The sequence below is a fragment of the Xenopus laevis genome, chromosome 2S (assembly GCF_017654675.1).
Source record: "Xenopus laevis strain J_2021 chromosome 2S, Xenopus_laevis_v10.1, whole genome shotgun sequence".
NCBI classification, from domain to species: Eukaryota; Metazoa; Chordata; class Amphibia; order Anura; family Pipidae; genus Xenopus; species Xenopus laevis.
In genome coordinates, this window is record NC_054374.1 from 99,740,582 (window position 1) to 99,755,700 (window position 15,119).

Below are 15,119 nucleotides of genomic sequence, written 5' to 3' on the forward strand. Positions count from 1 at the left end.
ACTTAGAATCCCACACAATTTGACCTCCATAAGAAACCTGTGTTTCTGCACATTCCACATCACTGTATATACCCCTTTTTTTTTTTTTCAAGCCCCTATTAAAGATTCTCTGGATTGTAAGGTGTTTGTGTGAAGTGCTGAGCTGGCATTTCATTTAATAGGGTTCACACAAGAAGTCTTGCGCTATTCACTTCTTCACCTTGTGGTCCCAGAGCTAACAATTAAATGGCCTTTGAAAATGGCAGAACAGCTTAGGAAGGAAACTCTCACTGGAGCCTAACCTTTTCTTAAGCTGCGAGGTTGTGTTTGGAATTAATGATAACTTTGTGTGCAGGGGGAAGGAGCGCCACTTTTGAGACCTGATGTAAAATAGCTGCAGCCTTCTTGTGTTCTGCATGTAAAGTAAAGGTATGGGATCTGTTTTCCAGTATGCTTGGTATCTGGGGTTTTCCGGATAAGGTATCTTTCTGTTATTTTGATCTGCATACCTTAAGTCTACTAAAACATAAATTAAACATTAATTAAACCCAATAGGATTGTTTAGCATCCAATAAGGATTAAGTATAGCTTAAGGCCCCCATACACGGGCCAAGAGACTGTCTGCAGCTTATTGGCCCATGTGTGGGGCCATCCGACGGGCTTTTCCGATCGATATCTGGCCGTTGAGGCCGCATCTATGTGTGTGCAGTCCCGTGATCCAACCGCCGTTATCGGATGCATTATGATCCGATCGTTGGGGCCTAGGGCCCACGATCGGATCAGCCCAGTATTGCCAACTTCAATGTGGGCATATCGGGGAGAGATCCGTTTGTTTGGCGACATCGCCAAACGAGTGGCTCTCTACGTCTATGGTTGGGAAGAAGTACAAGGTACTTTTTCATTACTACAAGGAAAAAGGAAATACTTTTTTAAAATCTGAATTGTTTGATCATAATGGAGTCTATGGGAGATGAGCTTTCCGTAATTTGGAGCTTTCTGTATAATGGGTTTGCGGATAACGGATCCTATATCTGTACCATGGAAAGTCGCCCCCTCTATCTTACCATACCTTTAATGAAAGGAGAAAGCAAATGAAGACCCTTGTTTCCTTACCATGCCACATATCAGGCTTGTCCTCTTTGTATATTCTTTCTTTAATTTTTTTTAGTTTAAGTTCTAGTCTCAGCTCATTCCACGCAATAATTTTTCAACATTTCAAATTCCATACTTGTCAGTTAGCACAGTAGGTGTTTAGCCAAGTGCAGTGTTGGAATTTGTTATATGTAAGGCTTTGGATTTCCTTATGGCTGTAAAAAGCATAATATCCTTTTAATATTTAGAGCATAATGTACCCCCTTCTGGAATGTATATGGATATTACAAGTCATCAAGGAGTTTTGTGAATGTATAAAGGCACAAGACTGCAATCTGAATGCTTTTAAGAATGTTACTGAACTATGAAGTGAATATAGGGTTTTTTTTAATCATTTTATACACAAACTACCCTTTAGAACATTCAAAGACATTGTAAAATACATCTTTCTACTGTATAACAGTTCTGATATCCCCCACCCACCAGTGCCAGTCTTTGGTACTTTCCTCACACAACCTTCTGTAAATGGGCTGTAGTCTCTATAGCCCTGACATTTGTAGAAACACTCAAATCCCTTGATTCATTGTCATGTCCTCACAGATAAGTGTATCGAAAAGCTAGAAGAAACGTTCGGCTCCTGACGGCGTTTTTGATCCCTCAAGTACTTTCCCAGGTAGTATTCGTACAGCTCTGCCTTTTATGTAATCGCTGCAAATCCCATGATGCAATGTGAAGTTTTTATTCACAACAGCAGTGGAAGCATTACAAAACAGTTTACTTTAAAAAAAAAAAAAAAAGTCTAAATAGGGGGGGGGGTGTCTTCGTTTGGGAAACGATGGAAAAAAGCAGGCTTTTTTCAAAGTACTTTGCGTGTCTTGCTATTTCAATAGTTATATATTTTGGGGATCTATTAGGGGACCCCAGCAGTGAGCATCACACATGTACAGTATATTTTGCTATTTAAACAAGGAATCCATTCCAAATGATAAAAATAATAGTATAGTTTCTTATGTGTATGTTGGATTTCATGAAATGTGTGCCACTAGCCTTAGAGTTACAGGATAACTTTAATATGATTTTTTTTTATTGGATGTATGTTGTAGTTTATTATTGATCTAGTAGAATCCTAATAAAAAAGAAAGTATTAAAAAGATTATATTTCACCAGCAGACTGCTTCAAATGGTGTGCCTTTACACCTGGCACATTGAGTGATACAGTAATATAATATTGCAGTACTTAAGGTCCTTCCCAAAGGTTTCTCTGCTTATACTTTGTTTTATCTGGCAATAAGTTGGGCAAGCCTAATGACAAAAATAATCAGAAGAGGATTCCCATGGTGGAATGTGTTGCCCACACTGATTGAAAGGCATATCCAGCTGAGAATTGAGACCAGAGATATCTCTTGAACTGCCTCAGAGCTGTGCATAGAAAAATTGCAAAGACAAAAAGTTGATTGGTTTCCATGTATTTAATCTATTTGCAATGGTGTCTTAAAGTACAACAGCAGTCTGGCAGGTCTGTAATTCAGGTGCAGAATCTAAACTGTTACAATTTTGCAAAATTTAGTTGATACATTTCTCAGTAGCATCTCTGGAGTATTAGCAACTATTGTATCAATTATAACAGCTGCCTGTAATGAAACCCAGAGATTCTGCTCAGCGGGGGACAAAAAAGAAATGTATCAATTAAATCAGAGGTCCCCAATCTTATTTACACGTGAGCCACATTTAAGGGTCAGTCCACAGGAGTAGATTCGGTGAGATTAGTCGCCCCAGCGACAAATTGCCTCATCTTCGGGGCGACAATCTCCCCGAACTGCCTTCCCCCTGCCCTCCGCCGGCTGGGGCGACTAATCTCCCTGAATCTGCTCGTGTGGACTGACCCTGAATGTAAAAAAGGGTTGGAGAGCAACACAAGCATGAAACAGTCCATGGGAATGTCAAATAAGGGCTGTTATTGGCTGTTTGGTAGCCCCTATATGGACTGGCAGCCTACAGGAGGGTCTGTTTGGCAGTACACTTGGTTTTTATACAACCAAAACTTGCCTCCAAGCCTGAAATTCAAACATAAACACCTACTTTGATGCCACTGGGAGCAACATCCAAGGGGTTGGTGAGCAACATGTTGCAAACGAGCTACTGGTTGGGGATCACTTAACTAAATGTATCAATTTAGAACAGTTTACAGGGTTGGCGACCCCCCCTCGCATAGCTGCTTTAGAAGGTGAAAAATTACACTTTATACTTCAATATTAGAAAAACAGTGACACATATAAAGTGATTGGAAAGAGTCGTAATCTCTCGTGATCTATCTAAAAACAACTAGTCGTTTGAAGGTGAAGACCCCTTCAATTTGGGTTTCAGTAGATTACATAATTTACTGCTGCTCATGTGACTGTCTTCCCTTATTTTCTATCAAAGAGCTGCTATGCTGCCCTGCTTTTTGGCACACAGTCTATATTTATAAAAGACCAAAGCCACCCATGGTACCAGGTTACCCAATGAACTCCTATGTACCCCTATGTGATGTATCTAGCTCTAGTGCATTTACACTGTTTTAGCACTGAGGGGACACAATTTAATTACACACTACTTGGGTACCTTCTAGTAGGGATTACATTTAGACTTTGAACTGTTGCTGGATTATCTTAATTTTGCCATATAGATAAGACCTGCTATGAATCCATGAAGACCTTCTCAGGCTTGATGGACTGAGCCAACATCTTGGTGCATTATGTTGGTGGCTACATTCTTATTAGTCCTACTGTCTTATGTCTGAATTATTTTGGTTTTGCATTTATCCATCCATAAAGCCATTCCACATAGCCAGAACAGTGTTTTATTTTTAGCTTTAAGGGCAAAATTGTCATGTGTTAGAAAATAGGTTGAGTGAATGTGGCAAAAGCAAATGAAAAGTAAATAAAGCTCAATGCATAGTGTACTTTTGATAAGGTAGCCGTAGTGTGAGACCAGAGCATATGTAGATTTCCTGACAGCACCCGCTTTCCTTTTCGTTTTTAAGGCATGATAGTTATGGAACTATATTACAAAATGTATGTTTTTTTTTTCTTCTGCCTTCACAAGTGCTATTTTACTTTACATTAAAAACACAGGACTATAACAGTTGTAAAGTCAATTTCAAAAATAAAAAGGATCTCTTGATTTATTTATTTATTTTTTTGGTAGAGATTTAGAGTTCTATTTCAGTTTAGGATGCAGAGGTTATAGTCTCCAAAAGGCAGCGTCTAATACTAAGCAAATAAGAATAGCAAATGAAAATAGATTTATGGTAACACTTGATTTATTGTCTCAAACATTTATGACCAGTGTATGTTTCTTTATTAATATAATATTGCTTTTAATTAAATATGTATATGAGCTTCCCTAATTCTCAATAGACATGCAAAAAATATACAAAAAAGGGGACTGCCATAAAGGCAATATGTAAATAACCCCTATTTGAATCAATCACAACTTACCAAAAAATTAATTACCAAATAGTTTGTAATAATTAACTCTTGAACTTTATGGATAAAATTGTCTAAGGACAAAGCATAAATGCTTTGAAATCAACAGTTCTTGATTGTATGTTGCCTAAGCTTTTGTTCTGTCTTCTATAGTGCCTTAAGGGTCTTTAGTCAAATCAAGAGTGAGTTTATTGTCATTTCATCCATATATGTTTGTACAGTACACAGTGAAACGAAACAACGTTACTCTAGGACCATGGTGCTACACACAACATAGATGTACTGGACAACAGACAAAAAGTGCAAGTGCAAAATTATGCAACTCCTGCAAGACAGGTCAGCACAGTGCAGGGACAGGACAAGACAGTGCACACTCAGCAGATGTAATATCATTCCTTAGACTTTCTTACTGTTTCAAATATCCCTTACCCCTGTTTGTTAATTTTTGAAATGTATAAAAAATTGACAAAGATGCTTTCATCTCAATAAAACTGGGATTCATGTACAGTTTTATACTCTCCCTATGAGTATAGAAGAATACTTGCTGTTTGAGCAACCAACTAAATATAAGCCTTGAAGAATGTAACCATGCACAGACTGATGTTGGTTACTGATACATTCACAACAGACTATATATAGGACCATAACAATAGGAATTGGCCTATTGGGCAGGTTTGAAAATGACATCTGACAAGGGCCATGCAAGCAGTCCTTTCCAATAGGTCTGCATAGGTCCATACTGCAGCCTTCGATCACCCTGATGTTGACCACCACCTGGACTGTCAACTGGGTGAGCAGCAGATCTTTCTGTGTATGGCTACTGTATCTTAGGAATGCCCAAACAGTGTTTTTAAGACTGTCTTGTGCCTAATTATCAATTAATTTATTAATTATAAATTGCAATGCTTCTAAGTAGAAATTATTATTCCCATTGCATTATAGAATTTTGAATTTGACAAAGCTTCTGCTGATGTATTTCCATAGGCAACTATTGTCAAGCACTGGCTCATTCCAATTCAAGTGTATAGTCGTGTGTGCTTTGAAATTTTATTTTGGGCTATTTAAATGGGAGTACTTAAAGTTGACAAAACAAACAGCCATGTGTGCCATTACCCCAGTATACATTGGTAATTAAGGAAGCTTTACTTATTGTACCATAGAGCATAGAAGATTTTCTGCTTTGGTACTGAGGCTGTGAAGTTTTCGGCCTATTTTTTTTTTTTTTTATAACAAAAGCCACATGTGTTTAATTACATGTTTAATTGCCATTATCTACATGCCATGAAATTAAATCCAATAAATGAACATTATTCTGAACCATAAAGTCTCAAAGGACATTTAGGCTAACACAAAAAATATTTTTTCTATACAGAGTAAAAAAATAATGCCTTAAACTTTTTCAAGGACTTGGCTATTAAATATTAGCATGGCTGATTTCTCCTTATTTAAAGCATAGCAATAATAATCTTAGCAGGGGGTCAGCTAGATGTCTATTAACTGGATAACCAATTTTTATTAAAATAATTACTGCATCGTTTACCATATGTGTGCAAAAGTGACATTTTCTAGCACTATGGTGTATAAAGTAGATGGGGTATACTATGGGTCTTCTAAGATATTAATAATAATTACATGTATTAATAAAGAATTGTTTCAGCAAGAGCCTAATAAATTAGCTCCTCAATAGCGCGGCAACCTATTACTAAAAGAATTAGAGGTGTCATATTATCATTCCACTGGCTCACAGCAAATGTTAATGGACTAGGCAGAACTGGCTTGGTATCTGCTGCTTTGAGCACAGAGGCATTGTGTGGGTATTGAACCACGTGTGCGTCATCACACTTGACGGGCTTCTTGCAGCAGTACTGAATAATAGTCAAAGCATTTGTCATCTGATGGGATATGCACAGAGAAGGGCATAGAGTGAACCTCAGGTCCCACTGATGTTACTCCTCCTGTTAAACCGCAGAATATTTGTTATGATGGATAATGATGGGGTAACCATTTTTAATAATCAAGGCCTTCTTTATAAAGTGTATAGCTTGCCCCAGGTTTAAAAGAGAAGTAATCCCCCTTGCTAATAAAAACTCCTACCCCCTACCCTCCATAGTCCCCCCTCCCTCCCCCTGCACAGGTGTTCACACAAGTTAATGCTGGTATTACCCCTCATTGCAGAGTCAGTGCAGCGGAGCTCACAGAGGGCATCTTCAGCGCTTTGGGAATCTTTAGTAAGTAAGCGCCATATCAGTGCATGCGCAGTTGTAGCAATATTCCGGTCTAGAACAACTGCGCATGCGGCGAAAGCCATGGAATTTTCCTGAAGATTACTGAAGCGCCGCAAGATGGCGCCTGTGAGCTCTGCTGTGCTGACTCTGCAATGAGGGTTCTGTCCTCTCTACGTATTACCCTGGGGCAGTGTGTAGTTCGACATGCAGATAAACCTCCCCACAATCCAATAAAGAGACTGAGCTTGGAGTCTGTAGATTTTACTGGGTAGTCAAGTGGAACAGATAAAGAGCTGAGTGGAGAGAGGTGAAACTGTAATAAATACAGAACGCACAATAAGTATGTTTGCAATGAACAATAATATAAAACATATATGCATATAAATGCAACATCAAACACTAGCTAGCATGAAATGTCTATGCAGCAATGTCTCTGGGGGATGCTGGCAGCTGTGGAGGTGATTTGGTGCAACTATTTTGCTTGTGGAGAGAATAAACTGTATGCTTCTTCCACACCATGAGATGTAAAATGGAGTCCTAGCTCCCACAAGGCACTGGTTTAGGTCACATGTTGGGAGTATGGTAGCCTGATTAGTTCAAATGCAGTTCTGCCATAAGCCATGTGGAGGTGCAGAACCAATACAGGAAGTGACCTTGTGCACTTACAGCAAGTGTCCAGCTCTGAGCAAATGAATTGTGAAATATGAAAGCATGATGACGGCTTATGCTGGAGACATGACACCAGCTATGGGACATTTACTTGTGTGAACACCTGTGCAGGGGCGAGCACGGAGAGGGGACTATGGAAAATAGGCGTTTTTATTAGCAAGGTGGTGTAGTTCTCCTTAAAAGTCACTGTTTTGCCCAGCACTATAGCTGCACATAAAAACTTAAAAAACTGTGAAACACAATGTCTGACATATTTGTATGTATGTGGCTTGCAGTCAGTGGTTTATTTTCTTCTCCAAGACGTGCTCACTCAGTAGCATTTAGCATATGTGTGTGTAGATAATTAGTTGTCATATGGCTTAATTTTCATGGCTATGTTAACCCAAGAGAGCTTGAATGAGAGCTCTTACCATTATTTATAGATGTAAATGTACAGGGCAACACTTTCATAATGTGTGGCTAAGACAGCATTTTTTTCAATTTGTGTGTGGTTTTGTTTAATTGGGATCAGTTGGTTCGAGCAAAGCACAAATCCTGACACAGAATAATCTCTGCTCTCTGTTTTGGGGGGATAGGGGTGAATTGACTGGGAAAGTTGATTAGTTAACTGACATTGTTGTATGCGAGATATGTATATGAGATTTGTTACTAAAATAGGATTTTATTTGACATATTTCTACACTCGCCAGGGATGAATGCTTGAGATGACACATGTTATCTTAATGTTTCATTTAGAGGGGTTCACTGCTATCATCATAAAGGGGTTCACATTGCCACTGCCATAATTATATTGGTGACAATGACAAGGTGGCTTACTCTATTGGTGATGAATTGTCACATCCAGACAGGCTTTGTAGTATAATTTGCATGGGTTGCGTATGGAAGCATGCTGTAAAGGAAAAACACAAAATGCTAAACTGGGAGCATTATGTTAAGTAAACATACTCTATTCTTTAAGAAGAAATTGTAAATGTGGGGTTGGGTCCATGTAAGTTAATAGAGTTAAATAAAGTTTGATGATATTGTTACGTCAGTATATTAATGTTGTATACTAATTCAGAATTTTGCCTCTTTGTTTTCATAGCCATGACACACAAACAACCTGCTGGGATCATCCCAAAATGACAGAATTATATCAATCTCTAGGTAAGAAAGAAATTATTGGAATTTTGTGTATTTATATGTTTATTATATTCTGTTTCGATTCCTATTGTTCCTAAGTGTTTATTTACTCCCACCTTTATAGCATTTTACAGCTTTTGTAGGCTGTGGCTGAACAGATATGTCTAAGTGCAACAGCATAGCCCTGTATGTTGCAGAGGTCCACTTCTGTGCAGACCATAGGAAGTCCAGATTATATGTACTGGTACCAATCATTGAACTCATCGATAAATATTACATTTGACTTTTCATGTGGAGACACTTGTCCATCCAGTTGCAGCTGAGGATAAAGCTGCAGGGCATTTTCAAGCACTTTACATACCTAGATTGGTTTCTGTTGCTGGAGTTGCGGCTCTAATTTCTGTTGCTCTACAGTTGCGGCTCTGGAGTAAAATCACTCCGGCTTGGTGAATCCCTCTTCCGTGTTTAAGGAGGGGCAAGAAACTTTTTTTGTGCATGCATCAGATTTGTATTACTTATCAATTGGTAGTGTTGAAAAACAGTCCTATTTAATTCTAAATAAACGTTGTAGGTGCTTTGTCTGCTTCAAGTCATGGGATTCATGCTCTGTTTATAACAGAGAATGGCTGATGACTTGTTGACTCATTTTCTCTTAAGCAGCACCTTCATTTTCATAGTCTGTGTTGGGATCCCTTGTTCGAGGTTTGTTACCCAGACTCTTCTTGAAAACAAAAACAGGAATTCACAAACCGCTCTCTCTGTGAACAATTTAACTGAATTCCGGTGTTCTTGGAGTGGTCTGAGAAATTCTTTACAGTTGTATTTCTTCATTTTGCACAATGCTGGATATAATCAGTGCATCAGTCCACATGGTGAATAGACAAATACTATTGTGACTGTGAGATACATATACATATACTACTGTAATCTATCATCTTTAGGGACAGAGTCATATCAGAATGCCTTTAGTATCTCCCTGCTGGTTTAGGTTATTTCTGAGGTTTGTACAGTGTTTGCGTGGAGTTTTTATTAAATTCCCGAGAGAATTTTGACTTTGGCGGTTTCTTTTAAATGATTTACTCTTGATTTACAAGCTGAGGCATTGCTTGTAAGTCAGATACTTAATTTACTGTGTCTTTTACTGTTCTTGTAAAACCTCTTCAGCTAAAGTCATTTTCTGGCAGATGATGTAGTGTATTACCTGAAGACATACAAAGCATGGAATGCGTAGGCATCCATTCAACATTACATTTGACCTGTATTTCTGTTACCGGTATGTTTTGTATTCTATCTGCAATGAAAGAAATGCAAAGATTAAGCACGTCACATGTTAGCAACATTTATAAATACAGCAGTACATGTTTCAACAAAGTGAAATGAAATATATCTGAAGTAGAATAATTGACTTGGTAGTACTGCTTGACTTTATTGTCTACTTTGACAGTATAACAAGACCTTTATCCCAATAACTGTATTATTTATGTTTCATTCATGCTTTGACCCTGAAGTTTTCCAGCCATTTTCTAACTAAAGATGGTCGTTAAATTTGGTGACAGATCAATCTGCTTTGATTAAAAGAGAAGGAACGTTTTATAATCACTGAGGGTTGCCAAAATTTGGACACACCCCTGTGGTTATAAAAGCTTACCTGAAACAGCGGGCCTGTGCTTCTGTTTACTTGATGCTGCACTTGTCCAGGGTACTTCTGCAGGAGTACCATTGAGTCATCATCTTACTCTTTTTTTTTTTTTTTTTTGGCGTATTGCTAGGTAAGAAAACTTCTGGGGGGGGGGGGGGTGCACACACTGACCCGCCTGACATTAAACCCCTATAACCTGCCCCCTCCCAACAGTTTGCTTGTTGCCTTACGCTATCACGACAGTCCTCCTCCTTCCCCAGAGGGACTGGAGAAGGAGGACTTTTATACAGTAGCCTCTGCGGTCTGGGCCCCTCTGTCCTCCAGGCTCCCCAAGACCTGCTGTGTTATAATTATGCCACTGCTTCTTTATATGCCAGGTGTGCCTTGCATTTGGTGCATAAACCGGTTGCATTTACAGATTATATGCAAACTTAAATTTTGTGATTATTTTTTGGCGCATCCCATACTAAGTAGTTTGGTAGGTATAACTAAAAAGCAAAACTGGACTGGCTAACTTGATTCAATAGTTGTACAGGCTATTTGGCTAAACTGGAACAGCATGGGCCAACAGTTTGATGCCAAAAGCGCCTGGATGGAAAGCAAATGATTTTGGAGGTTAGGAGTACAGCAGTTTCAGGCAAAATCTTTGTTAGAAAAGTTTGCCTTCATGCATTTCATGCCTGAATAATATCAATCATCTTTTAATGCTTCACACATATTTTTCTTTTGTTACTAATGGTGCTCACTGTACAGAACTGATTAAATGAAGATTAATGCAGAGGCTGATAGCAGTCTGGTTGTAAGCCATAACAAACCATTGGTGCTTGGAAATATTACTGTAGTAGGCACACGACTTCTTTCAAGATTTTTAATGATACAAAACATGTCAGCGGTGCATCTCAATGACAGATTTTCATTTGTGTCTTTGTATAGTTTATACGTATAATACGTTTGCAGAGAAGCCAGGTAATGAAGGAATTCTAAGGATGTTTAGGCAGGAGGCTTGTACAGTTTTGCTAATAAAGCAGCCTTGGTTTTTGGGGAGATTAGTCGCCCGAGGAAGAGGCAATTTGTCGCCAGCGACTAAATCTCCCCAAATCTTAGCGTGTGCCCTTACCCTTAAAGGTGAACTTACAAAGGTATTAAACTAGCCTAAGTTGCTGTGGGTGTTAATAAATCTGTTTAACAAACAGGTCTTTTTGTCTGTAGTTAAGACATCAAATGGTTTAGTGTGTTGTCTCATCCTTACACCCACCTCCTGATCACCCATGTTATTTGTCAGTGCCAAATAAAATAGTAATAAGTCTCTTATATCTTTGTTTGCTTGACCTTCTTATACCAGAAACTTACAGACCTCAATCTAATCTGTTTATCCTGTTACAACTGATTGATCCAGCAATGAATCTGTAAAATCTAGAATGTATGGGTTAGTTGCACCAGGAAAAGTTAGGTTTGCAAAGAACTCTAAGTGAATAAAACATATTTTATTAAATAAGAAGGGAAGCTTAGAAAGGGGAGTGCCGTACCATCTCACCTGCTGCTCTGATGGTTCCTTGCAAATTCTTTGCTTTGTGCTCATGCAATAAAATTAGCCAAGCAATATATAACTTCTACTGGACCAGAGCATGCACAGTACCCATTGGCTATTCTGGCCATTTTGCTGCCCGAGGCAGCCTTCAGTCTGCCACCCCCCAAAGGCACTCACATTTTCAGCACTGAAGGGTGCAGTTGCGCTCTTTGCACTAGAAGAGCCGAATTTCCGGGTGGAAATTCGGCTCTTAGTTACCAGGAGCTGCATTTTTACTGCCCCTAGCAACCCGGGGGGCGCCACCGCCTGAGGCGAGTTTCTCAACTCGCCTAATTGGAAGAGCTCCAGCTGGAAGCATGTGCATGTACCTGTCCAACGGAAGCAATATATTGCTTCTGAAATCATGACAATAGGCAAGATGGTGCTGCCTCCTCTTTGAAAAGAAATACCAGCACCAGTGAGGTTGTAAAGAAGGGGTACCCAGCTAGTGTTTCTGGGTTTTCCTTACATTATGTTGATTCTTTTTTTGAATCAAATTAGATACAAGCCACACAAAGTAAGATCCATCCTCTTATTGCCACTTTGAAGAAGTGAATCCTCAACCCAGCTCTTGGCAACTGTTTAACCCAAACTTGTACTGAGGGGTGATTCCCTTACAGCAATGATCAATGATCTGGTTAATTGGTAGCTCAAAAATGACCAAAAAACATTGCAACATATGTGGCAAGCTTATATGTAATTTTCTACATTTTATTTCTAGTTTTAGCTTTTGTTTAAAACACTGCTGATAGTTATATTTGTCAAATAGCTTGACAAGTTTCTGTAGCTTCAGAATAAAGTGAATATTTGCATAAAAGCTTTAAATGTAAAAAAAACATTTCCAAACTGTTAAGAAATGCTGCTTTGTTCTGCTGGGATCATGAGTTTTATTCTGATAAAGGGCTAGGGCAAACGGGGTGTTTTGTACACTGCCCTGCTTCTGAGTGAATGAGAAGGGCTGTATTGGATGCAAATGAGATGGATGACAGGGGTACCTTGTATCTAAAATGCTCTGTGTGCATTCTGTAAACCACTTTGTCTTCAGTAGCGTCAGGAACAATAACAAGTGTTCTGACGACCACTGTTCTGATCCAGTGTGCTGTGGCAGTCATAAGCCCATCTACCTAAAGACATGTATTTAAAAATCTCACCTTGAGGTGGGCAATATTGTACTGATCTGATTGTTTGGCCTTCAGGCTCAATTCTCGGACATATGCGTCAGGTAGGCCCAACAGAGGGCCCCATACATAGGCAGATAAACCACTGGCTTGGCCTGAAGGTGTTAAATCTGCATTTTAAATCAGCCTGTGTGTGGGTTTTGTGATAATAATGATTCCATAATATATCCGCATGTTTTTGTGGATATTTGACCAATTTCTTCTACTAATTTTTTTATTCACCTGTGCATGGTTTGGATTTTTACCAGTTCTGTACATACACATAGGTCAAATATAGTAATGGTGCAAAAGCTTTTTTATTTGTGCCTATGCCCACCATTTTTAATTGTTTTCCTTATTTTATCATAAGGATAATTTCCAAATCCCTTGCACAGTTGTGTTATTGTATATACTTGGGGTTGAAAATTGTTTTAAAATTTCCGTTGTATGTGTTTGTTTTTGCCCATTGTCTCTTTGCAACATGTGAATTATGTCACAAACCCTCAAAGTATAAATAGGCACTTAAAAGAATAAAGCAGCTGCCAATATATTGACGCACACACACGTGTTTTGGCATTCTTTATTATCTCAGGATCTGTTTGTTTTGTGCAATGATTTGAACTATCAGGAGGATAATAAAGATTTTGCAGTTGATGTGAAGAAATTCTTCTCTTTATTTACCAGTAAACCGCCTCAGTTGAAGATGTTTCTGACCGCATGAACTAGCTAGTTACGGAGTTATTTGTCTGCACGATTATTTGCATGCAGATATGCGCATTCCACAAGACATTCCTTGCAGCCTAGTGACTTCTGTGATTCTAACAATGCACTCAATTCCTTTGAAATATTGCTTTACCTTTAATGCATGGGATGTGATGAAATTTGTATTCACACAGGAAAATGTGTAACAGAGTATTTGTGCTAATGGATATGCATTACAGTTTCTTACTTATATTACTCTGTATATTGGGTTGTACTACTCTGATTACTTTTTTGGACAATTCCTGTATATTCCTATGTCAATATCTGTGAAGAGTGCTTCTACTAAGGGAAGTCATATGTCTTAACACGCTTGAGTATGAATAAAGTTTACAGAGAAAGTATATTTAATGTACCCAGATGAGGTTGTATAGATGTGGCCATTATTTCTCATATATGCATGTGTTAGCTGAGACCCCCAGCTTCTGTCCAGTAAATTCCCTGCAGCATTTGTCAGCTGCTTAAAAGATACAGGAAACTCTACCATACCTCCCAAAAAATTAAACTGTAAAGAGGGACGATTTTTTTACCATGACAATTTTATTGCCACACCCCCTAATTATCATGTATACTTTACAAAATTTGGCAGCTTATGAAAGTTTCAACCAGTTCCGGAACTAGGGGTCTGCAGAAGAGGCATATGCCTAGGACGCAAAGGTGCGCTGAATACGTACCTCTTCTCCCTGGCTGCCCCTAGTTCCTAGCTCCTGAAGTCCTGCTCTCCTGCCTCTGATGCCCATTGCAGGAGCAGCCAAGTACTTTACAGTACTCCTTGAGCTCCTGCCTTGGACAACCATTCCTGCCTATGAGGCGCGGGAGTGTGCGTATGCGCACAGAGGGGGGGTGTGATGATGTATGGGCCTTGCCTTGGGTGCTCCAGCAGCTTGGCCCGGTGCTGGTTTCAACACATTTCTGAGAGTTTTAGCACCATGTTTTATGTGTTATAACAGTTTAGCTAATGAAGTTGAAATCGCCTTTTAAGCTGTGAGTCTCAGTTTCCCCAATAGACCTGCTTATCTTAAATTGTTACAAATGCATCAAAGTGCAGCTGCTCAAGTGTTCTGGGCTCTCTGCCTAAGTGCAGGAGAGTCCATGCAGGAGATGAAATTAAAATTCTGGACATTTCAGTAAGAAACCCGGGACTGCAGGCAGAGCTATCAGAATGGACACTGTCCCTCAGAAAACAGGACAATTTGGAGGTATGCTGTACCTGACTTGTGGGCTATGATTCTACATTCTTATTCACATGATTCTGTCTGCTTATTATTTAACTTATGTGCATACAGAGATTTGATAGCAGTCCCAGATTTACATCTTAAAAGGAAAAAAAGGTTCTTTAAGGTTTCCAGACAGCGCTTCACAAGAAAGAAATGGTGGAAATATAGTGCAGTATATTTTTTGATAATCAGCAACCTCTTTGTGCGGAGCACTATACTATTTGTG

At 39.0% G+C, this 15,119-nt stretch overlaps 1 protein-coding gene across 3 annotated transcripts in view; it reads left to right on the top strand.

Moving 5' to 3' along the window:
• The window catches only part of dmd.1.S (dystrophin, gene 1 S homeolog), a 935,293-nt gene that overhangs the window by 826,864 nt on the left and 93,310 nt on the right, over positions 1–15,119 (top strand). For all 3 annotated transcript variants that reach the window (XM_041584187.1, XM_041584188.1, XM_018249734.2), the window contains one exon: positions 8,517–8,578. In XM_041584187.1, the coding sequence (XP_041440121.1) occupies positions 8,517–8,578 (62 nt within the window). The remainder of the gene's footprint in view (positions 1–8,516; positions 8,579–15,119) is intronic.